Raw genomic sequence first — 25,103 nt, 5'->3', positions numbered from 1 at the left:
CACTCCTCTCCTGTAGGGGGAAGATTACAGCATTTTCTCCGCAAGTAGAAGACTATTACAACGGACACTTGGGTTCTCAGTATTGTGGGAAAAGGCTACACCCTTCCCTTTCGGGAGTTCCCGCCCCGCCCATCTTATTGTTCAGAAGAACACCTCCTGTTGCTAGAACAGGAGGTACAAGTCCTCCTTTCAAAGGGCGCGGTAGAGTTGGTCCCAGAGCAGGAAAGGGGTCGAGGTTGTTACTCAAGGTATTTCCTGATTCCCAAGAAGGATGGTCGGTTGAGACCAATCCTGGACCTGAGGATCTTGAATTGGTTCCTCAAACAGAAAAGTTCAAGATGCTGACCCTAGCTCAGGTGCTTTTGGCGTTGAACAAGGAAGATTGGATGGTGTCTGTCGACTTGCAGGATGCTTACTTTCATATCCCGATACTCAAGTCACACAGGAAGTATCTCCGGTTTATGGTGGGATCGCAGCACTATCAGTTTGCGGTCCTTCCGTTTGGTCTTACTTCAGCACCTCGAGTCTTCACGAAGGTGATGTCGGTGGTTGCGGCAGAGCTCAGAAGGAAGGGGATAGCAGTATTCCCTTACTTGGACGACTGGTTGATCAAAGCCAAGTCTCCGGAGCTTGTGTCGCATCATCTGCAGTCAACGACTCAGTTGTTGTTCGACCTGGGTTTTTCGGTGAACGAGCCCAAATCTCACCTGGAGCCCTCTTAGCGCCTCCTGTTCATAGGGGCAGTACTGGATACAACATTGGGTCGAGCCTTTCCTCCGCCTCAGCGGATTCAAGATATTCAGGAATTGGTTCCAATGTTTCAAAATGGAGCGGTAGTTCCAGTCCTCAAGGTCCTTCGTCTGCTCTGTCTGTTTGCCTCCTGCATTCTGTTGGTCACGCATGCTCGCTGGCACATGAGGGCTCTTCAGTGGTGCCTCCGAAGGCAGTGGTCTCAACACAAAGGGGATCTAGAAGGTGCTGTCAAGATCTCCAGAGATGCTGCGGTGGACTTGAAGTGGTGGATTGCGAGCAACAATCTTTCACAAGGAAAGCCGTTCGAACAGTCGCCACCAGTGGCCACGGTCATAACGGATGCTTCCACTCTAGGGTGGGGAGCTCATCTGGGGGATCTGGAGATCAAAGGCCTTTGGTCTCCAGAGGAACAGATGTTTCATATCAATCTGTTGGAGTTACGGGCTGTACGTCTGGCTCTCAAGGCCTTCCTCCCTTCCCTTCGTGGTCAGTCGGTACAGGTCCTAACGGACAATACTACCTCGATGTGGTACATAAACAAACAGGGAGGAGTAGGGTCGTACCTTCCCTGCAAAGAAGCTCTTCGACTATGGTCCTGGGCAAAGGACCATCAGATTTGCTTGGTAGCAAATCATCTGGCCGGGGTCTTGAATGTACGTGCGGACAGTCTCAGTCGCCAATTCTCGGCAGACCACGAGTGGCGTCTCCATCCAGATCAAGTCCGTTTAATCTTCCAAAGGTGGGGGTTTCCTCGGGTAGATCTGTTTGCCACTCTGGAGAACGCGCATTGTCCGTTATTCTGCAGCCTCCAGTATCCGATGCAGGGAGCGTTAGGGGACGCGTTTCAAATAACCTGGTGCGGCCAGTTGCTTTACGCGTTTCCTCCCATACCCTTGATTCCTCGAGTATTGAGGAAGATTCGCCAAGACCGGGCTCTAGTAATCTTAATAGCTCCGGATTGGCCAAGGAGGGTGTGGTACTCCGACCTTCTCCAACTCTCAATGTGCCCTCCGCTCCGTCTCCCTATCAGGGCAGACCTCCTCTCGCAGTCGCAGGGGCAGATTTTACACCCCAACCTCCAGAGTCTGCACCTACATGCCTGGAGATTGAACGGGGCAACCTGAGTTCCTTCTCTCTCCCGCCTGATGTAGTGGATGTTATATTAGCGGCTAGGCGACACTCCACTAAATCTATTTACGCTAATAGGTGGTCTAAATTTGTGGCGTGGTGTGGAGAGAGGCAGATTAATCCCTTACAAGCTCATCTATCGGATGTTTTGTCTTTTGCTCTGTATCTAGCGCAGAAAGGCTGTGCAGTGGCTACCATTAAGGGTTATTTATCGGCCTTGTCAGCCTTCATACGTCTTCCAGACCAACCATCGTTATTTAAATCCCCTATTGTTGTCAGATTCTTGAAAGGTCTTCTAAATAAATATCCTCCCAAACCATTCGTTATGCCGCAATGGGATTTGTCCTTGGTCTTGACTTTCCTTATGGGGTCCCCTTTTGAACCTATGCATTCTTGCCCCTTAAGGTATTTGGTTATAAAAACAGTCTTCCTGGTTGCTATAACATCTGCAAGGAGAGTGAGTGAGTTGCAGGCCTTATCGGTAAAGCCCCTTACACAACTTTTTATGGGGATAAGGTGGTGTTGAGGACCAAGGCTGCTTTCCTCCCAAAGGTTGTTTCACCTTTCCATTTGGCACAGACAATTACTTTGTCCACGTTCTATCCTCCGCCTCATCCTTCTAAAGAGGAAGAAAGACTGCACCGGCTGGACCCAAAGAGAGCGTTAAGCTTCTTTATTGATAGAACGAAGGATTTCAGGCTGGAGGATCAGCTGTTCATTGGATACGTGGGCAAGAGGAGAGGAAAGGCAGTCCACAAGAGAACACTATCCAGGTGGGTTGTTCTTTGCATTAAAATCTGTTACTCTTTGGCAAAGAAGGATCCTCCTGAGGGCATTAGAGCTCATTCCACCAGAGCTAAGTCGGCCACTTCGGCCTTGGCCAGAGGTGTTCCTGTGGTCGACATCTGCAAGGCCGCAACTTGGTCGTCCCTTCACACTTTTGCGAAACATTACTGTTTGGATTCTGAGGTTAGAAGGGACGGCCATTTAGCACGGTCAGTGCTGCAGGATTTCTTGGTTTGACCATTTAGGCACCCGCCACCGGGCGTGGTACTGCTTTGGGACTCTATTCATTAGGTGAGGAATCCACAGGTAGTTGTATCCATCAGAAGAACGAGTTACTTACCTTCGGTAACGACTTTTCTGGTGGATACATAAGCTACCTGTGGATTCCTCACGGTCCCACCCGCCTCCCCGTTGCCTTTCTGGTCTTACCAAGTAATCCTTGAGTGCGCTCCTCTTGGTCTTCAAGGCTGCAGTAGATGTTGTATATATGGATATTTGTGTATATTTATCTGTATGTATATATATATATATGTATGTATATATATATATATATATATATATATATATGTATATATCTTTGTGTATATTCATGATTTGCATGTATTTGTTGTTTTAAAAAAAAAAAGAGAGTTATATTAAATTTACAGCTATTCATTGCAATGTTGTGTATTTTACAATGTTATGGTATTTTACCGTGCTCTTTCATTGCATTGGGTTGTTGTTCTCATGCACGTAAAAAATTGTTGGTACTGACGTCGGCACGTCGTCGAGGACCTCTTATTGCCTGTATGACGTCAGACGGCGTCACGTGGGCTAGAGTGACGTCCTCGTCGACGTGCAGAGACTAGGAAGAAGATTTCCGTCGAATGCTGGCGCCATGGGAGTATTCATTAGGTGAGGAATCCACAGGTAGCTTATGTATCCACCAGAAAAGTTGTTACTGAAGGTAAGTAACTCGTTCTTCTTGAACAGGTCTGCTGTTCTCAGGAGATTTTGATCTTTGTCAGAGGCAGGCAGTCCTCCCAAAGCTTTGGAGGTAGCTGGGCTGCAGAACAGATCATCTTTTGGCGCAAGATCGTCAAGGGCTCCTGACTGGCCAGTAGGGCTGGGGCCAAGTCAGTTGGTGTCTGTAGTGTTCTCTGCTTTTGCGACTCTGTAGTGTGTGGCTCTTCTGAATTCTAGGGTTCGGGGTGCGCTCTAAACACTCAATTTAGGGGCATTATAGGGTGTGACAGGTGGTAGCCAATGGGCCGACCACATTTTGGGTGACTACACTCTTCTTATGACCACTTCTGCTGGGAAGTGGGCATAACCCTAACCCTAGTGGCCTAATTCCTTCCAAAAGGATGGAGGAATTTAAAAAGTAATGTCCACTTATGCTTGTCCACCTTTGGGGAGGGACTGGCATGGGCACGCCTCCTAAATTAACTAATTTTCCTGCCTGTGCTGCTGCCAAAAGTGGGGTCGGGACAGAGGAGTCGGTCATCTCCACATTTGGAAAGACCTGGGTCACATTTCAAAGGTGGCATGGCCTTTGAAGCTCCCCAACCTGGAATGTCCATCCTGCCTGGGAGAGGAGGTAACACCTCTGACCAGTGCAGGCTTTTGTCTGTGGGCCTCAAGAGCACACACACTCACCTTGGGAGCCAGGAACATGTCTGTGGTGGCTGAACTGGTCAGGACCAGTCAGTCAACAAACTAGTAGTTGGTAGGTTTTGTGCTCTCTGGGTCCATTTATTAATTAATCCAACACTGGAATCAGTGTGTGTTTATTGTTCTGAGATGTTTGATACCAAAAATCCCAGGATTCAGTGAAGCCATCATGTAGCTGGGGAACTCCTAATGACCGGTGTCCAGCACATGCATTTAGAATGGCTTCCCTGTATCACATGTCAGGGTGCACCCAGCCTTAGGGGTGACTTACACCTTGCACATGCAGTGGTAGGGGACCTGGCACACAGCGGTGTTTGATAGGTCATGTTTTCTATTTGGTCCTGCACCAACACATGCAGTCGGCAATGGCAGCACTGTGTGAAGCTGGTGAGGGGCCCCTGGGGGTGGCACAACTTGGTGCTGCAGCCCTCAGGGGCCTTCTTTATTACCCCCAATCCCTGGGTACAAGGGTGTACGAGTCTGGCTCAGCATACGGTGTACACATATAGGTCAGGCACCCTGCACTGAGTCGAGGCAACTCTTAGTGGTAATGTAGACGGTTCTAGATAACCAGAGCTCTCACAAGGGTAGCTGTAGAGAGCAGCTAAGGCTTATCCAGGAGGGTGTACAGCGGTTTCAAATACAACATAGGTCAGTCAGTGATAGGAAAGAACCACTCCAGTGTTAGAAAATTAGGTTCTATTTATTGTAACACACACTCTAGAACTAACTTTGGTATAGCTCCTAACTGAAGATATGAACTTACAAAAATATACTTAGCAACAGGTAAGTAAAGGCATAAAATAACATGGACCCCTATGGAGGGGAGGGGGAGCAAGCCATATACTAAAAAAAATGGAACGCCAAAGTCACTCCCAACCCACACTACCACCTTAGGACTGGGGAAGTACTAAAAACCCCAAAGGTAAGTAGGTAGGATTCCCCAATCGCCCGTGTGCAGAGTTGTAACCCTGGGTCAGTGTCCACAGGATGACATGGGGATGTCGCCGTTGGAATTTTCACATTTTGGGACCCTTCCCAGAGGACCCTGAGGAAACGCATTGGGACAAGGGGAGGTTGGATCATGCTCCCACCCGTGGATACCCAGAACAGTGGAGTACCTAAACCAGGGAGCCCAGGTGCATAGGGGTGAACTTGTCGGAACCTCCTTTTGAAGTCAATGGGGATCTCGGTTGTCCAGCTGCTGTTGTGACCTGTGGACCAGGTCGGTGTAAACCAGGTGTGTGGATTCCTGAAGAAGAGGATATGAGGAAAGAGGGGACAGAGTACAGACCACCCAGAGGTGCCCAGGCGGTGCAGGAGGGCAATCCCCACCCTTGGAGATGCTTTCCTACAGGATGGTGGAAGAAGGAGTGCACCTATGGCATCCAGCAGATGCTGGAAGATCCCAGGAGTCGTCCGCGAGCTGCCCCTCACCTGGTCGTCTAATTGCACAGAGGTCGTTTGTCAGCGGGGCCACCAACTTGCAAATGCAGGGAAACGTTGCACGGACTTTGCAGGATTTGTGGGGACCGCCAAGGTCCAGGTGACCCAACCTTGGCAGGTTGGTCAGGGCCAGCCCCCGGCAATCAGAAGAGCCTGCAGGAATCAATGGAGCTCCCAGCAGGACCTTCTGGCAACAGGCACAGAGAGTCGCATGGAGGCCTCAACAGCACAGCAAAGAGGTATGCCCACGTCGCAGGAGTTGCAGGGAGGATGTTGTTCTTGGAGCTGGAGAATGCTGGCTTCTTGGAGGCGCTAGGAGGCCTTCGGACTGAAGAGCCAACAAGCCTTGGCAATGACAAACAAATGCGGTGCACAGGAGTTCCAGCCAAGCAGCTCTAGCGAGGGACCACAGACTTCCCGGATGCAAGATAGGTCAGACCTCTGGAGAGCCACAGAACCACCACATGTGTTGTAGAGCTTTGAAGAGTCCAAGGGACAGCGGGATCCAGAAGTCAGTCGTCATCACCGAGATGGCTGCGGATGCAGGGGAATGACTCCTTTACTCAAAGAGAGATTCCTTTTTGCTTTCCTAAATGCAGGCAGAGTCTCCTTGACTCAGGAGGATGTACAGCCACTGGGGTTGCAGAAGTCTTGCGGAACTTGGAAACAAAGTTGCAGTAGGAGCCCTCCTACAGGTTACAGTCTTACTCTTGGTTGCCAGTGAAGAACAGCAGCAGTTCTGGTGTCCAGTTTGCAGAGGTGTCTTTCAGAGGAGATTTGCAGACCATGTCCCGAAGACAAATCTAGGGCCCCACCCTGAGGGGGAGCCCTTAGGTAACCCAGGAAGGGCGTTGGATACTTACTGCAGTGGGGGTCAGGGACGTCACCTAGCTGGACTAACCAGTCAGATGCTCCCAGGGTCCTCTGCTCATCTTGTTTCCAAGATGGCAGAATCAAGTGGCCACCTGGCAGAGCTCTGTTCACATTCCTAGGGGAGGAGCTGAATAGGGGCGTGGTGACTCCCCTGTCCTTTTTGTGGTTTTGTGGCAGAGTTGGAACTGGGGATGCCTGCACTGTTGCAAACTGGTTTATGCAAGAAGGGCACGAAATGTGCCCTTCAAAGTAGTCTGGTGGTGCTCAGAGGCACCCCCACCCCAACCCAGAATCACCTATTTCTAATGAAGGAAATTCTTTGTTCTGCCTTACCCTTCCCAAGATAGGCTGAGCAACAGGAGGCAGAACAGTGTCTGGAGTCGGCAGCAGCACGCGCTAGCATGCAAGGCTGTACAGGCAGACTATAGGGATCCCCTAGAGAACCTACAGAGTACATGGCATCATGCAACTAGCAATTGAGTCCATGTAGTTGCATGATTCCAACATGTTTGATACCAAACACCTGTTTTCGGTGAAGCCATTATCTAGTTGGGCAATTTGTGTTGACCAGTGTCCACTACATACCTTAAGATGGCTTCCCGCACTTACAAAGCCCAGAAAATAGACTGTTGTTTGTAGGGGCACCTCTGCTCGTGCAGGGGTGGCTTCACACTTAGAGCCATGCACCCTGCCCTTGGGCTGAAGGGCCTACCATAGGGGTGACTTGCAGGGTCAGAGTGCAGTGACCATGTTAAAAGGCAAATCTTATATCTGGAGTGAAAGGGATATGCACCATTTCACACAGGCTGCAACGGCAGGCCTGTAGTCACAGATTCCATGGGCCCCCATGGGTGGCACAATACATGCTACAATTCATGGGGAGGGGACTGTGTACCAATGCCCTGGGTACAAGAGTACCATATACTATGGACTTGCATGGGTGCACCAGTATGCCAATTGTGGGTTGTAAAAGTTACCATACAACTAGATTTAGGGGATAGACCCCTGGACACTGGGGTCCTGGTTAGCAGGATCCCAGTATAAACATACTGACACCAGGCAAAATGTAGGGGTAACTGTGCCAGAAAGGTGCTACTTTCCTACACAGGGGTACCATTTATTAGGGCCTTCCAGTGGTAGTTAAAGAGTTTGCCAATTGTGCAAAATAACTGTGGCGTTTTGGGAAAGAGAGCTAGTACTGGGGACCTGGTTAGCAGGGACCAGTGTAGTAACAGTCTAAATTACCTCAGATACCTGGCAAAAAGTGGGGGCTTACCATGCCAGAAAGAATGCTTTCCGACACTGAGTGTCCAGTACTGTAGAAAACTGGTCCAGTGTGTGGTGGACACCTGTGGTGTTACACCTTATATTGGGTCCAGGCAACCCTTATTAAAAAGTGTTACAGTGTGTAGGTAGCCAGGGCTCTCTAGTGGTAGCTGTGGTGAGCAGCTAAGATTTATCTAGGAGGAGTGTGAAGCACTCGCAAGACCACAGTATTCACACAGTAACTTATTACACATGAAAAGAACCACGCAATATTGTACAAATAAAGGTACTTTTATTACAGGAACACCAAACTAGATTGCTACAAGAAAACCTCCTTCGGGAGGTAACTATACACAAAATATAAACAGGTAAGTATTAGGAAATAGTACAAACTAGCAAGGGCCCTATAGGGGTGCCAAACCATATACTAAAAAAGTGGAATGCGAAGATGGGTCCCCCACCAGTGGATACAGAGTAGTTATCCAAGGGCTGGGAGAAAGGGGAACACCATGAGGTAAGTATCTAGAAGACCCCCAGTGACCAGGAGAGCAAAGGTAAGTTACCTGGTCATCCCATAGGATAACATGGGGACTTGTAAATGGAATATTGCAAGAACAGGACCAGGCCAGTGGAACCCCATGGTGGGCTCCGGATGAAAAGGACCTGCAAAAGAAGGGGAAAAAGTCCGGTCCACGCAGGATTGTCCAGGTGGGGCAAGAGGCAATGCCTACCGTTCTGTGGGTGAAGATCGGGTCGACTATGGTTGCTGAAGTACAGCTGCTGAGTCAAGGAGCTTCAGAGGAGTCCTTGAAGTCACCTAGGAGCTGTCCCTCAACAGTTGCTGGATAGCAGATGGGTCAGTTGTCAGGAGGGCCACCAACGCGCAAGTGTAACTGAAACTTTTGAAGATTTTCAGAGCAAGGTCCTGGGGACTCGAACCCTTGGGGGGAGTCTGGGTTGACCCTAAGAAGACAGGAGAGTCAGCAGAAGCAGTTGGAGCCCCCACGAGCAACCCACTGGCACCAGGCACAGTAAGCCGCAGTGAGGTCCAGGCAGCACACCTAAAGGGGAGTCCCACATCGCTGGAGCAGCAGAAAGTAGACTGTCCTTGCAGAGGTAAAGTGCTGGGGGCTGGGGCTAATTGGAGCCTGAAGAACCCTCGGAGCAGGAGTCAACAAGCCTTGGTTGCTGCAACAGTTGCAGTGCACAGTGGTTCTGTCTTGGAGGAAGAGGCAAGAATTCACTGTCTCCCAATTTGGTCAGAAGGCAGAGAGGACCACTCAGAACCACCACCTATGTAGGAGAAGCTGCAGGTCCAGAGGACAGCAGATCCTAGCAGCTAAACGTCATTGTCTTAGGTGCCTGAGGATACAGGGGAGTGACTTCTTCACTCCAAGGGAGATTCCTTCTTTCTTCTTTGGTGCAGCTGAAGTCTTGCCGACCTCAGAGGATGCACAGCCGTGGAATTCTTGCAAGTTGCTGACAGGAGCCGCAGAAACAATGTTGCAAGGAGAGGTTGTCTCGGTGTTGCAGTCTTGTTCAGTTCCTGTGAAGTCCAGCAGCGATTCCGTTGGTCAGGAGCATAAGAGGTCATTACAGAGGAGTCCTGGTGGAGTCTTGCATGCCGAATCTGAGGACCCACTCGCAATTGAGTCCTAAATAGCCCAAAAAGGGGATTGGTCACTTTGCAAGGTGACCATCTATCATGTGGCCACTTGACAGAACTCTGGGCACCACCTCTGGGGCGGTGATGGACAGGAGAGTGGTAACTCCCCTTTCCTTTGTGCAATTTCGCACTAGAGCAGGGACCAGGGGTCCCTGGACTGGTGCAAACCAGATTATGCAAGGAGGTTACCAAATGTGCCTTTCAAAGCAAACCGGTGGCCTGGGGAGGCTACCCTTCCCAAGCCTTGTAACACCTATTTCCAAAGGAGAGGAGGTTCCACCCCTCTCCCATAGGAAATCCTTTGTTCTGCATTCCTCTGCTTAAGCTGGTCAAGCAGCAGGAGGGCAGAATCCTGTCTGAGGGGTTGCAGCAGCGTGGGCTGCTCACAGACCCTGTAAGACTGGTAGGAGCAGTCTTACAGGGGTCCTCCAAGGAGCCCCCAGAGAGCATGGAATCATGCCACCAATACTGGCATCAGTATTGGGGTTTGATTCCGACATGTTTGATACCAAACATGCCTAGGTTCAGAGTTACCATTATGTAGCTGGACCATAGGTGACCTATGGCCAATACATAGCTAAAACGGCTACCCGCATTTACGAAGTCCAGGGAATTGGCACTGGAGTTCGTAGGGGCACCTTTGCTCTTGCAGGGGTGCCCGCACATACAGGGTCTTGCACCCTGCCATTGGACTGGAAGGCCTTCCATAGGGGTGACTTACAGTGACAAAGTGTAGTGACCAGCAGTGAAAGGGTGCATGCACCTTTTCATGCAGGCTGAAAATGGCAGGCTGGCAGACCCAGTTTGCATGGGCTCCCATGGTGTACCAATGCCCTGGGCACCTAAGTACCGTGTACTAGGGACTTATAGGGGTACACCAGTATGCTAATTGTGGGGTATGAAGAGTACCAAGACAACCCCATTTAGAGGAGAGAGCACAATCACGGGGGGCCTGATTAGCAAGATCCCAGTGAAAACAGTCTAAACACACTGACAACAGGCAAAACGTGGGGTGTAACCATGCCAGAAACTGAGATTTACCTACAAGTACGTACCTTAAAATGGCTTTCCTGTGCACTTGCGATGTCCAGCTATCTAACTAGGTATCACAGGGGGCATACCTGATTGTGCAGATATGTCCTCATATCAGATATAATGCACTCTGCCTTAGGGCTTTAAGACCTGCTGTAGGCGTGACTTATATATATTTAAATAAATGCAGTGAGTGGGGCATGGCCCACAGTGGGTTTGCCATGTCATGTTTTCCCCTGGTTGGCACCACGACATGCAGTCTGCAATGGCAGCTGAGTGCAACTTGTTTTAGGGGGGGTCCCCGGGTGTGAAACAATGCATGCTGCAGTCCTTGCGGACCCTCTCCAGTATCCAGGTCCTAGGTACCAGGGTTACCCTTTAATAGGGACTTAAAGAGGTATAGGAGCGTGCACCAATTGTACACATTTTACCTTGTTTTAGAGAAAGAGCACTGGGGACTTACCTGAGCTTAATTCCGTACTCCTCAGTAGTGAGTCCAAAGCCCTCAATCAAAGGTATCCTTCATGGGGTCACAAAAATCTTCCCTAATTGCAAGTGCATTTCTGGTTTCAGGTCATAGAGAACGGGACTGTTTTACTGAAATAGCTGCAGGGTTGATGTAGTGGAACAGGGATCCACTGCAAGAGAAGCAGTGGTGTGTGGTTTAGATTGCACTTAAGGTACATTACACTCCTGTTTTAGGTTTGTGGGTTCCCTTCCACCAGGCCATTATGTCAACAGTCGCATAGATTAATTCAGGATTTTTATGCAGTAAGAAGGGCTTCAATATTTTAATCTGCCTTCAAGCGGTCATGATAAAATGTCACTGAGAGTGTCACGGGTAAGTGAAATGTCACACATAAAAAGGACGGAGGGTATATAGAAGTGTCACGCAAACTGAAAATTTGGCAGCTATACACAAGGTTAATAGTAGTGACAACTTTGCTGTACTTTTAAACATTTTTTTTTATTTTTTATTTTTAGAAAAAATACAAATCACTTGATTTATAATATTCCTGGTATCAGCTTTCAATGTTACTTTAAAAAGATTCCATTATTACTGGCAGTGATGTCCTTATTATTATAAAGTATTTTCAAAGCAAATGCAAAAGGAAATATCTTGCCCCACAGCATGGAGTGTGTCCCACCTTATATGTCGGTACTGCCTCATCAATAAATCTGCAAGTAATGAGGTAAGAATCATTGTCCCAGAAGTGGCTGAACAGGAGAGTGGGTTTTGGACACTCACAGTCCATGTAGCAAAGAAGAAACCACTTGAACTTGATTTCCACAGTAGTGGTGGCAGAGGTGCCTCACTGGAAAGACAGGACATACATATTTGCTCTAGTGCCAGACAAACATAACTTTAAGGGCCTTTCTGTTACGCTATCACATCAAGTAGTTTTATCTCCGAACATGCTTAAATCATACAAAAAAGAAAGTCTCCAAATGTTTTGCACACACATCTTTCTACAAAAGCATTTAATGCATAAATGAAATGTGGTTAACAAGTGGTCGGGGCCTCTTTTGTTTAACTTGGCTTTGCTTTTACAACCAGAGCAGCACATATACTGAAGCACAGAAGCAGCTGGAATCATGTTCAGAGTCCCTTATTAGGTTTGCTGTTTGCCAAGACCTTTTGAGTTTACTAAAAGTATATGCAACATATACTTAATTTAACAGGCTTTCATCTACCTCTTTTCTTCCATTGGTCTGTTGTGTCATTCACATTTAGCTTCCGCACAGTAGAGCATATTACATAGGGCAGTTAGTCAGCCTATTTCAGCCACCAGGTAACTTCATTGTGAAACTGCATTTGGTGCTCTCACAATGAGATCATCCCCTTACAAGCAAATTAGTCAGTGCTAATGTTTCTGGTTTTACTTTATAATTGCTTTAGTTTTGCCTTTCTGTTTAGAACCTTGTGTGACAGTATGATGCTTTTGATGAGAGTAGAGGATACATTCCAACTTTATCAGTTCCTGTCTCCTGCCAGTGTTGTAGCAAATTAATTTTGGATTGGCCTTTATCAGACTGCTGCTATTTTTTAGCACACCAGATTATGTCCATTTGAAAGTGTTCTGTAATACGTTATCCCCTTTTTACTATGCAGGCAATGAAGTGTAATTATATCTATCTATCCCAGGATATTACTCGAACCGAAAGCTTCGATATTACAGGATGTAAATTCATAAGAGAACAATTCTACAGAACATGTTTATCTTGGACCCAGTTTCACCAATGGTTCCTTAATAAACTTTGCCCAGTAAGAAAGCAGGGCTTTATCATGTTTAACTTGAAGCATAGTTATAACACTTTTATGTAAACATAGTTGAGGTGTTTTATAGGTGTTGTATAGGTTAAATTATTCATTATTTTATACTGTGAGCCCCAGAAAAAAACGAGAACCTTATGGGAGCCTCAGTATCTTTGTTATCTTTATGAGACAGAAAAATAGTTCATTTAAAATATAATCATGGACATTTTCGAAGACAGCAAAATAATTCATTACGAGTATAATTATGTATACAATCATGAGCCAGGTAGAAAGCTTATTGGAGTAGGATCAGTGACACTTTCATGAGCTGCTGGGATAGCTCAGTGGGTTGATTCTGAGTAGGTTATCTCGATCTTCAATGCACCCTTTGTCCTTCTGATTCTGTGCATTCTATGAATGGTCCGCATTGTTTGTGTTTAAATGTATCTGTTGAACAAATAGTCCATATGAAAATATGCATGCTTCGATAACAATAATGCACCATCTCTGGAACTAGTCTGAAAAAGCTATCATGAACAGAGCCTTTTCAAAGACATTAATACAAATAGCAACTCACACGAACTCTGAATATAAGGTAATGAGTAATGCCCTGTCTATATTTGCAACCCTGTATGTCAGCCTATTTTTCTTACTTTCTTTATTGCTTCATTCTCTTGTTGCTTTTCTTCCTTTCCTTCCTTTCCTTCCTTCATTCATTCATTCTTCCATTTTATCAAGTCTTTCTTTTCTTACTTCTATCCTTCTTTATTGCCTTTTATCTTGCCTTATTTTGTCTTCTTTCTTTCCTTCTTTCTTTGTTGCCATTTTTCTTTCATGCCTTCTTACTCAAAGGCAAGACGCTAGTAGCTATTGCCAGTCAGATCGGCTTTTTCGGGTCTGTGTTTGCCAAGACTTTTTTATCATACCAAAATTCTGTCTAACATAGTCATTCATGGGGGTTTTCAGTCAGATTTCATCCTTTACACTCTGTCATTCACATTTGTCTTCCACCCACTCCTGCATGGATCAAGGGGCAATGTGTATGCCCATTTTAACCATTGGTTGGATTTATTACGAGTTACAGCTTGCTGCCTTTCCATATGGAGCATATCCACACACAAAGTAGCTCCATTTAGTGCCAGACACTAGTATGGCAATGTGTGTTTTTAAGATGCCTTTACCCAATGCTGTCTCTCTTTTTAGATTGGTGAGGATCCTGCAGCTTCCTCAAAAATAACGTTTTGCAAAAACCATGGTAAAACAAAACAAGAATTTCCAAAATGCTAGCGTCCAATGCCAGACCTGTCTGCTTCAATATGGCACCCAAGCATCTGAGAGAACGAGACGAAAGAGGGAGAAAGCACTTGCCATTTGTTTTAAAACAAAATTATAAAACAGCCCTCATATTGTCTCTGTTTGTCTGGATAGTTAGGTTATTTGGCCTAACTTTTGAAAAATTATCCCACAATCTTTTAAAGCAGAGGCTCTTCTGTCTCTCCACAAATAGGTTTAATATTTATGTTATCATCGAGTGTTCAGAATGTATTTCAGGAACATATATTGCTCAAATGATTGCAGTGTATGCTGGACTGTTAGTAGTGTACCTCTGATCTGTTCTTTAATTTTGTTTATTTTTTGTTTTGTTTTTGCAGCTGCGTGAATGTTCATAATCAACAGCATGTTCTGGTAATGTGTGCTGCTGCCTTCTACTTGATTGAGAATTACCCACTGGATGTAGGACCAGAGTTCACCGCAGGAATTATACAGGCAAGTAAAGTAGAATAATACAATTGGGAATATGAAACATGGGTTCTTTATTTCAGTATCCTCACAGTTGAGCAGTCAAAGAAGTATATAAACCTGCATTTAATGCTTTAGCTCAGTATTTAGGATCATTAAGTCATAGTGTAGTGTCAGTTTTCTGTAGCCTGCACGCTGTTTTGGAAGACAGGCAGTCATTATAACAAATTAAACTGCATCATTCTAAGTACTCAAACCAGATCCTTCTGAGAAGTCGTATAGATACCTTGAACCTCACTTTTTAGGTCAGGCCTAGAGACCGCTTAAGCTGCTAAACCAGCCTGTGAATAAAAAAGCAATACATATATAGATACATAGAGAAGCTTTGCGTCATTTCTCTGCATTTATTTTTCTGTTCAGCTGTCATTCTCATTTTGCTTCCACCCACCACAGCACGCCTGACATGGTAGGCCAATAATTGACTTTGCCATTGGTGTATTTTCTGATTCTTTATCCTTTTTTCGGTCATCATTTTGTGTTTGTACTATGTCTACTTATTACAATCATTCGAAACCAAGTGTATCTTTTCTTTGAAACTTTAATAATCATATTTCCTGTGATGCATATAAAGCTAGAGAGAATGTATATACCTGTTGTAAGTACACCTACCTGCCTGCTCGGAACTTGTAGAACTAAAATCCCATTCAGTAGTTATTTTTCTGTTCCCATTTTTTATTGAAAACGTGGCTGCCACGTTTGAGAAGTGACATGTATTTTTTAGGCTTTTTATTATTGTGTCATGTACTTGCAATATAAAATACATTTTAAAAAAACATAGCAAGATGCCAAGGCCAGAACTATTGGCTTTCCAGTGGTTGTCTGGTTTGACATTTAAGAAGTTGTGGAGTTGAACAGTCATGGTATTCTCTTGGAGATTGGTGTAGTGGTGTAACACCTATTTTAAGCAACCCACATATCACTTTCAATAAACAGTTCGTCCAAGCAGTAGTATTTATTTGATTTAAATTAAACAAGATTTTTATTAATATTAAGCAAACATGCTCAGAACGTTTTATGGTATTCTTCTTACTTTGTATTATCTCAATAATTGTTGTTCACACCATCTTGGGAATGTAAGCATGTGTGAAAATACAGTTACTCAAATATTTAAGTTAGGGTTTAACCCAAGCGCAGAAATCTCCTTTCAGACATACTGGCGCATATATATTGGCTTTCCAGTCCCTCTAATATTAAGGAACTTATGGAGTTGTAAATTTCCTAACAAGAGTGCAGCCTGCTGGATCAGTGTAGTGGTAGGGGAACTGTTGTTGGCGATGCACTGTCCTGCAGTGGTTTGTGCATGCCAGACACTGTCAGTACTTCCTTCAGCAGTACATTTACTCATGTGCTTTTCCTGTGCAGGGCAGTGGAAGATCGTGGTTGTAGGGTGCAGTGCAGCGGAAAGTCACACTTTCCTCTGTAGTGGTCAGGGGCTTGCAGGTTAGATGGCTTGTTCTTTTTGCTGAGGTACAGCTCAAGTTGGCCCTTAAGGCCTTCACAGTGAAGCTCGGACATGAGATGCCACTTACAAGGACACACTTGGGTCTCACCTGAGTAGTCTGCCGGCTATCACAACTCACCACCTCTTATGGTGCTGCTTATAAGATCCTTGTCAGCCTCAAACCGAATTAGGACAGATGACCACAGAAATGGATGCTTTTGTTCTTTTTGTTCTTTGTAGTGAAGACTATAGCCGATTGATGACACATTATTCTGACCACTGAAGGGTTTATTACTTTTCACTAAGAAATATTTCATTGGAGATAGTGTAAAGGAGAATCTTCATTCCAGTGTTTTGTTCTTCATGAAATTGATTAGATGCAGCATAAATTACATGCAAAGGGCCCAAAGGAAAGCTCCAACTGTACCCACATTCAAATTCAAATATTTTTCTATTAAGGAGCAAAGAGTAACTCAATGGGACAACTTTACCCAGCTATTATATCACTATGGCATACAAATCAACAGTAAAAAACAAAACATAAATATGTACAATTTCAAATATAACATACAATTGCATAAATCATTACTAGCAAATATCTAGATCTAACTTACTCAAACCAGAAAAGAAAACTGGGAAGACCATTAGTCTCTGAATCTAGCTGGAACATATTTTTCTGTTGCTTCTCTGAAGAGTCAGTTCTTGAAAACCTGACCCATCATTAACATTTTTGTTACCGTTATTACTTTTGTTTTTTCTGAATTTCTCAGTCATATCATTTTGCAGTGTTGGCTTTTTGCTGCGCAAGAAAAGTTTCACCATTGACCATTAGACACTTTTATAGCCTGTCCTCTAACACCAGTTTTACAAGTTGCATCTCCGATCTTTGAGGCTCCTTTTTACAATACAAAGGATCATTGTGCAACCCATATCTCCTACATTAAGTTTGATCCTGGCCTCACTTCTATTACCTCTTAATTTCTTGTCTTTCTCACATCACATAATATTTTGTATGTCACTTGCATTTTTAGCTTCATGTGAATTTTTTTCCATGGCACAACTCTAATTTAATATCTAAACTTCAGACATTCCCTTCACCTCCACCCACCTAGATAAATGATCTACCAGTACAATAAAATATTTCATGTTATTGGGCAAAACATGAAAAGGACCTAACAAAATCCACAGCAATTCTCTGCCAAGTGTTTTCCCGGACATTTCACAGGAATAGGAGGTGTAGAAGTGACCAAATGTTTATCATTGTAACAACACTGTACACATTTATACAACCACTTCCACTTCAGGCCACCAAAAATCATGTCTTATTCTACATTTGGTGACTATTACGCCCAAATGACCTGAATAGGCAGTTTCCTATATTCTCTGTTTGAAACAATGTGAAGGAATTCATTTGACACCTCTCATTAACAAATTACCTTCATTAGATAACTTGTCTGGCACTTTGCAATATGGCTTCAAATAACAATCCATAAACTTTTCTTTTGGCCAAACAGTCATCACCAGTGTCATAAATTGACTCAAACCTTTATTGAGCATCCATGTCATGACAAATAACACAATCTTCCACCATAGCAATGATGCATTTTTCAACTTCATCCTGCACCATTTCCTAATTTAGTTCTTTCTTGATCTGCATCCTTGACAAAAAATCAGCTTTCACATTCTTTCCTCCTGCAATATGGATCACTGTAAAATGAAATTCTAACAATTTTGTGGCAAGCTTTGCAGTTGTTTTCTTTTACTTTTTGCCTGAGAGAATATCAACCAGGGGTTGGTGATCAGATCTTAAACGAAATTTTCTCCTCCAGGTATTGCTGGAATGTTTCTGTTGCCCAAACACAGGCTAGCATTTCTTTCTCTAATACAGAATATCTAGTCTCTATCTCTTTCATCCTTCTTGAAGCAAACTCAGAGGTGACCTCTTTTCCTCCCTCTATCTGTTATAATATAATACAGCTCCCATGCCATAGACTCCAGCATCCACTGTGATAAAAGTTTGTCTTCCTTCAACACAGGCCTGTAGAGCAGGTGCTTCTACTACACATTTCTTAATGAGTTCAAACGTGTTATGACACGTAGAAGCCCATACAAATTCAGTTTCTTTTGTTTAGTAATTCTCTGAAGCATTCTGTGAGTTCTGAAAAATTTCGAATGAATTTCAAATAAAATTTGCATAGCCCTATAAAAGCGTGTAATTGATCTTTGTCTGTGAGGTGAGGTGCTTTAATTATTCCATCTACAGTACTTTGTTTAGGTTTCACTCCCTCACCAGATAAACCATGGCCTTGATATTATATCTCATTCATGCAAAACCTGCATTTGTCTTCTCTCAAAGCGACCCCCTTAGCTTGCAAAATGGTTAATATTTTTTCTATTATCCTATTATGAGCTTCTTCTGTACTAGAATTAATTAAATGTCGTCCTGAAACACAACTACGTCTTTTAAACCAGTAAATATTCTAGACATTACTTTTTGAAATACAGAAACAGCAGAGGCTAGTCCAAATTGCATGCAGCAAAACTGAAATGTACCATCAGGTGTAACAAAGGCAGTGAGATGCTGTGAATTCTCAACTAATACTACCTGATGGTAAGCCACACGAAGATCATGTCCGGGAAACAATTTGCACTGACCTACAGCCATGATGAGATCCTCAGTTCTTGGTAACAGATAATTTTCAACCCATATAGCTTTTTAACAGCTCTAAGATCGCCATACAAGTACAGATCTTCTGATTTTTTTCTTGGCCAGAACAATCGGCATAAGCCATAACATGACATCCACTAGCCCTATCATTCAATCATTTTGCATTTAAGAATTTTTGTTAATTCCTGCTGAACACTATGTGGTACATTTCGAAGTCTATGTTTTACTGGCAAACCTATGCCTTTGACTTTAATCACGTGTACAACATTTTTGGTCATCCCCACCTTGTTGTTAAACACCTAGAAATCTTTCCTTCCGTGACTGACCAGCTACAGATCCAACCAGGGAAACAGGACATTTCTGGCCAGGTCTAGTAATCATGCCAAACATCTGCTCGATGCCATCCCAATACATTCATACATTTATATGCAACATATACTTCAATTCTGCTTCCTTCAAAAGAAATAGTGACAAAGTCTGAACCAAGATGCTTTATCAACTGTGGATGCTCATCAACGCTGACTGAAAATACAGGAGGGTATAGGCCAGATTGTTGCCACTCCTTCCTCTCCTGTGCTCCCCAAGAGAAAGCTCTCTTTGCAGGAGGCTTTGGACGTTCCTGTTCCTTCTGAAAGGAAAACCAAGGACAAGGCTACTGTAGGAAAGTAGCCTCTTCTTAGCATAGTCCCCCACCCCCCTTTTTGGCTGATGTCAGTGTGTTTTGACTGTGTTTACTGGGATCTTGCTAACCAGGACACCAGTGACTGTGCTCTCTCTCTTTAAACTTGGTTGTTTGCACCATACGCACCCCACATTTGGCATACTGGTGCCCCCTGTAAGTCCCTAGTATGTGGTACCCAGGTACCAAGGGCATTGGGGTACCAGGGGTGTCCCGTGGGATGCAGCATTTGCTATGCCACCCACCGGGAGTCCATGCAAAGTGTCTCTGCAAGCCTGCCATTGCAGCCTGTGTGAAAGGGTGCATGCACCCTTTTTACTACAGGTCACTGCACCAGGTCACTGTAAGTCACCCCTATGGTAGGCCCTCCTAGCCCAGAGGGCAGGGTGCAAATACCTGTGTGTGAGAGCACCCCTCCGTGAGCAGAGGTGCCCCGACGAACTCTAGCCCCATTTTCATGGACTTCGTGAGTGCGGGGATGCTATTTTACACGTGTATTGGACATAGGTCATTACCTGTGTCCAGCTACATAATGGTAACTCCGAACCAAGGCATGTTTGGTATCAAACATATCGGAATCATACCCCAATACTGTTGCCCGAACAGGGCTGCATTGCTGACCGTCTCGTCTTCGTCCTACCATTGAGTAACTCCTACAACCACAATCAAGTGGGTAGTGGCTCCTGCCACCACCGGACACTCCTGCGACTTCTGGACTTGATCCCTCCTTTTTCAGGTCTTCCTCTTCAGGAATCCACCGCTGGTTTCTTTCAGTCTTGTCTGGGTGGGGCACTATTCTTCTTTCTAGTCCTTTTAGTGGTTTGGGGAAAATCCAGTATCTTACTCCTTTCTTCCTGGTCGCTGGGGGGGCACTGTGAGTACTTCATTTTTGGGGTTCCTAGTTCCTCCAGCTCCCCTCTACAGATTCCACTTACCTGTTTAGGGGTCTTGTATTTGCATTCCATTTTTTTAGTATATGGTTTTGGTTCCCCCTAGGATCACTATTGTCTACTGCTATTGCACTGTTTTCTACTGCTATGTATGTCTATTTCCGACTACTAGTGTACAAATCTAGTGTGTTACTTACCTCCTATTGGAGGGTTGCCTATCTAGTACTTTTTGATAATTATTTCACTAAAATAAAGTATCTTTATATCTTATAGAGACTTCTAGCTGCAGATTCCTTACCTTAGAATTTCCCCCAGGCGTCAGACTGGATCGGTAGGTGGCGACGTGCAAGGGTATTGCTCGAAGAAAAATCTCCAGATCCAGTCTGACGCCTGGAGGAAATTCTAAGTTAAGGAATCTCCAACTAGAATATGTCTCTACCAGATATTCCGTTACCGAAGGTAAGTGTAGGAAAATGGCTCCCTGTTGCAGTTACCCCCTACTTTTTGCCTGATACTGATGCTGACTTGACTGAGAAGTGTGCTGGGACCCTGCTAACCAAGCCCCAGCACCAGTGTTCTTTCACGAAAAATGTACCATTGTTTCCACAATTGGAACACCCCTGGCACACAGATAAGTCCCTTGTAAAAGGTACCTGTGGTACCAATGGCCCTGTGACCAGGGAAGGTCCCTAAGGGCTACAGCATGTGTTGTGCCACCCTAAGGGACCCCTCACCTAACACATGCACACTGCCATTGCAGATTGTGTGTGTTGGTGGGGAGAAAAAGGCAAAGTCGACATGGCACCCCACTCAGGATGCGTTGCACACAAAATACTGCCTGTGGCATAGGTAAGTCACCCCACTAGCAGGCCTTACAGCCCTAAGGCAGTGTGCACTATACCACAGGTGAGGGCATAGCTGCATGAGCGATATGCCCCTACAGTGTCTAAGTCTATTCTTAGACATTGTAAGTACATTGTGGCCATATTAAGTATATGGTCTGGGAGTTTGTCAAAACGAACTCCACAGCTCCATAATGGCTACACTGAATACTGGGAAGTTTGGTATCAAACTTCTCAGCACAATAAACCCACACAGATGCCAGTGTTGGATTTATACAAAATGTACACAGAGGCTCCCTGTATTTTACCCAATCCTTTAGTGCAGGACTGACTTGTCAGTGCCAGCCTGCCACTGAGATGAGTTTCTGACCCCCTGGGGTGAGAGCCGTTGCGATCTCTGAGGCCAGAAAAAAGCCTGCACTGGGTGGAGCTGCTTAACACCTCCCCCCTGCAGGAACTGTAACACCTAGCAGTGAGCCTCAAAGGCTCAGGCTTCGTGTTACAATGCCCCAGGGCACCCCAGCTAGTGGAGATGTCCGCCCCCTGGACGCAGCCCCCACTTTTGGCGGCAAGGCCAGAGGAGATGAGGAGAAAAACTAGGAGGGGAGGGGGGCACATCCCTATTCCTATTGGGGGAATCCTCCAGTGTCAAGATGGAGGATTTCTAAAGGCAGGAGTCACCTCAGCTCAGGGCACCTTAGGGGTTGTCCTGACTAGTGGGTGGCTCCTCCTTGTTTTTCTCATTATCTCCTCCAGCCTTGCCACCAAATGTGGGGCAGTGTCTGGAGGGGCGGGCATTTACAAGAGACGTATCTGTGCCAGTGCTGTGCCAATTGTGGGAAAAAAGGTACAGTTTAGGGAAAGAACATTGGTGCTGGGGCCTGCTTAGCTGAGTCCCAGCACACTTTCAGTCATAACTGGCATCAACAAAAGGCAAAAAGTCAGGGGGTAACCATGCCAAGGAAGGCATTTCCTTACAATAGATTATTGCAATTTTAACCTAAACTGTGTGTACTACTGTTTTAAATCAAAGTTCTATACTTACCTGTGTGAAGTACCTTGCATTTTATGTACTTACCTCAAATCTTGAATCTTGTGGTTCTAAAATAAATTAAGAAAATATATTTTTCTATATAAAAACTATTGGCCTGGAGTTAAGTCTTTGAGTGTGTGTTCCTCATTTATTGCCTTTGTGTGTACAACAAATGCTTAACACTACCCTCTGATAAGCCTACTGCTCAACCACACTATCACAAAATAGAGCATTAGAATTATCTAATGTTGCCACTATCAACCTCTAAGGATAACCCTTGGACTCTGTGCACACTATCTCTCACTTTGAGATAGTATATACAGAGCCAACTTCCTACAGTATGTAACTCGTACTTTTGTAACAATGAGTGTTTGTTTTCTTTCATGTGTGTAAGTGCGGTGTGACTACAGTGGCTTTGCATGAGCTTTGCATGTTTCCTAGATAAGCCGTGGCGGCTCATCCACAGTTACCTCTAGAGAGCCTGGCTTCTAGACATTGCCTACACTACATTAATAGGGGATACCTGGACCTGGTATAAGGTGTAAGTACCTTAGGTACCCAACACACACCAGGCCAGCTTCCTTCAGCTACCAGTTGGGCTTTCTCCACCTACCACCATCTCCTCCGCCTCCATCTTCAACTCCACCCCTTCCCAATTCCCCCACTTCACCCTACCAGGAAATACACACCTCAGGGTTCACCTTGGTTTTCCACTGGGGGTTGACAGGGGCCTGAGGATGACACAGACCCTTGGGACGCGTATGACCCTGACCCTATTCCCTCCAGTGACCCTGACCTCTATCCCACACGCTCCTCACCACCTGATGACACTACCTCTTACCAACAGATAGAAGCTAGGGCAGCTGCCTTCCACAACGTGGAGCTGCATAAGGACCCCATTGAGCAGGACTTCTTGTTCTACACACTAACTTCCACTCACAGGGATATACAATATCTAAAAAAAAAAACAATTAATGGTGCACACACTAACATGGTTCCATAGACCCTAACTATCAGGAATGACAAATTTAATATTCACTGTACAACAAAATAGGAATGAGCAAAAAATGCCATGAAATGTAGTAAAAAACAGTAATTGATAGAAATGTACAGTTATGTGGCAAGTTATTATACATACCTATATTTATTAAACACAAATATTTCCATTACAAAATTCAATTCTTGGTAGTCATAATTGAAACACATTAGAAAATTGTTAGATGTTGATATCTAGTCCAGCCTATTCACTGATATCTCAAAAAAAGTATTCCATCTGCAGGTGTTCTCGCAAAAGTTGACAGAATTCAGCAGACATGTGTTTCGTCCTATTGTAGGACTTTTTCAAGGCTGATTAAATAGCAACACAGAAACATACAATATTAAATATACCATAGTAACATTAACCAAACATACTACAAAATATTGCTTAAAATAACCAACTCCAAATCTCAAGTCACCATATCTTAAAATAATTTTTTTAATCAATACTTTAATTGTTAAAAAATATAATAAAGAAAATACCACATACCCTAAAAAACACCATGTGACAACCCAGTGTCTGTTAAAAACAAACACCATTATTTAAGTGTCCTAACACCAAAAAGAATTAAAATGAAAGCGTTGTTAGAGAGAAACCTCATGATCCCATAGCTCAGAAAGATAGCAAAATTAATAGATAATATATACGTGATATCCCATAAAATAAAGATTGCGTCACTAATTGTACCTTATCTCAATTGAGGAAATCCATTGTAATCCAAAAGACCACTGAAGATATAGAAGGAAGATCTGTTGTTATAAAGTCATAAACTACACTATATTTAAATACCCAAACATATCCAACCATATCTAACAAAGTTTATGCGCCAACCTTATATATTATTATTTAATATAGGGGATATTTCCTATGAAGTATATCAGTACTCAACAAGTTATTTTCCTTTTCTCACCCTAAATGTGGGATTCGTATTCAACAGTACCAATTTGTTCCTCAAGCAACCCACATGGGTAATTCTAAAATGACAAAAAGGAGACAAAATTGACCTAATTAGTATCCTACCACAATGTGATAGAGCCTTGGATATGTCTGTCCAAAGTAAACTAATACTCCAAAAGCAATCAACACCAAATCCATTAAATGAATTCCACAAATTCACTACTTACGAGCCTTGGTGATGTTAATTCGTGACTTAGGTTCACTGAGAAATGACATTGCCCCTGTTTATAGTATGCGATGACTGAAACAATCATACCCTAATATATCATCCTTAAAAATGCAGTCCAATATAAGTAATATGACTTATTAGTCGAAAAAACAACCCAATCAAGTGTAAAGGATACAAAGTCCAAGAAGATAATACCATAAACTGAAATTCATCGCTTACTTGATTTTATATGCTATGAATGACCTTATTTATGTTACTAACATTGTGTATTTTATAATTAATATGTTGTTCCTCGTCAATAATACTTCAATTATCAGACTGGCAATCTATACTCCTCATTACAAGTGAATATCATTTACCTTACTGATCTATGTCCGACCACAAGTCCGACCGGCATTTGTCTTGACCGCCAATCAACCCGACATGCAAAAATCAACTCCTTATGAGGAGCGGGAGACTCAAACCAGATGCGTTCTAACGCGTCATTAAAAAACGTTCAAAAACTTCCTGATACTAGCGGTCGCCATATTGGAACAGCGTATACTGCAAATATAGCCAACTTAGTAAGTCATTCAAAAGTGTAATGATTCACAACTTAGGAATTCAATCACCAAAACTTGTACTTATAAAGTATTAATCCGCACAAATCATAACACACAATTTATATTTAACATATACCAATAATGTCATTGGAAACGAGCACAAGGAATTCCCATATCAATCGT

General features: G+C 44.2%; 1 protein-coding gene across 2 annotated transcripts in view; it reads left to right on the top strand.

Moving 5' to 3' along the window:
- HTT (huntingtin) overlaps positions 1-25,103 on the top strand; it is a 1,416,422-nt gene that overhangs the window by 1,298,518 nt on the left and 92,801 nt on the right. For both annotated transcript variants that reach the window (XM_069203496.1, XM_069203501.1), the window contains one exon: positions 14,513-14,627. In XM_069203496.1, coding sequence (XP_069059597.1) covers positions 14,513-14,627 — 115 coding nt within the window. The remainder of the gene's footprint in view (positions 1-14,512; positions 14,628-25,103) is intronic.

Source organism: Pleurodeles waltl, chromosome 1_2 (genome assembly GCF_031143425.1).
Source record: "Pleurodeles waltl isolate 20211129_DDA chromosome 1_2, aPleWal1.hap1.20221129, whole genome shotgun sequence".
Taxonomy (NCBI): domain Eukaryota; kingdom Metazoa; phylum Chordata; class Amphibia; order Caudata; family Salamandridae; genus Pleurodeles; species Pleurodeles waltl.
Note: the sequence above shows the minus strand (reverse complement) of the source record. Positions and strands in the feature narration are given on the sequence as shown.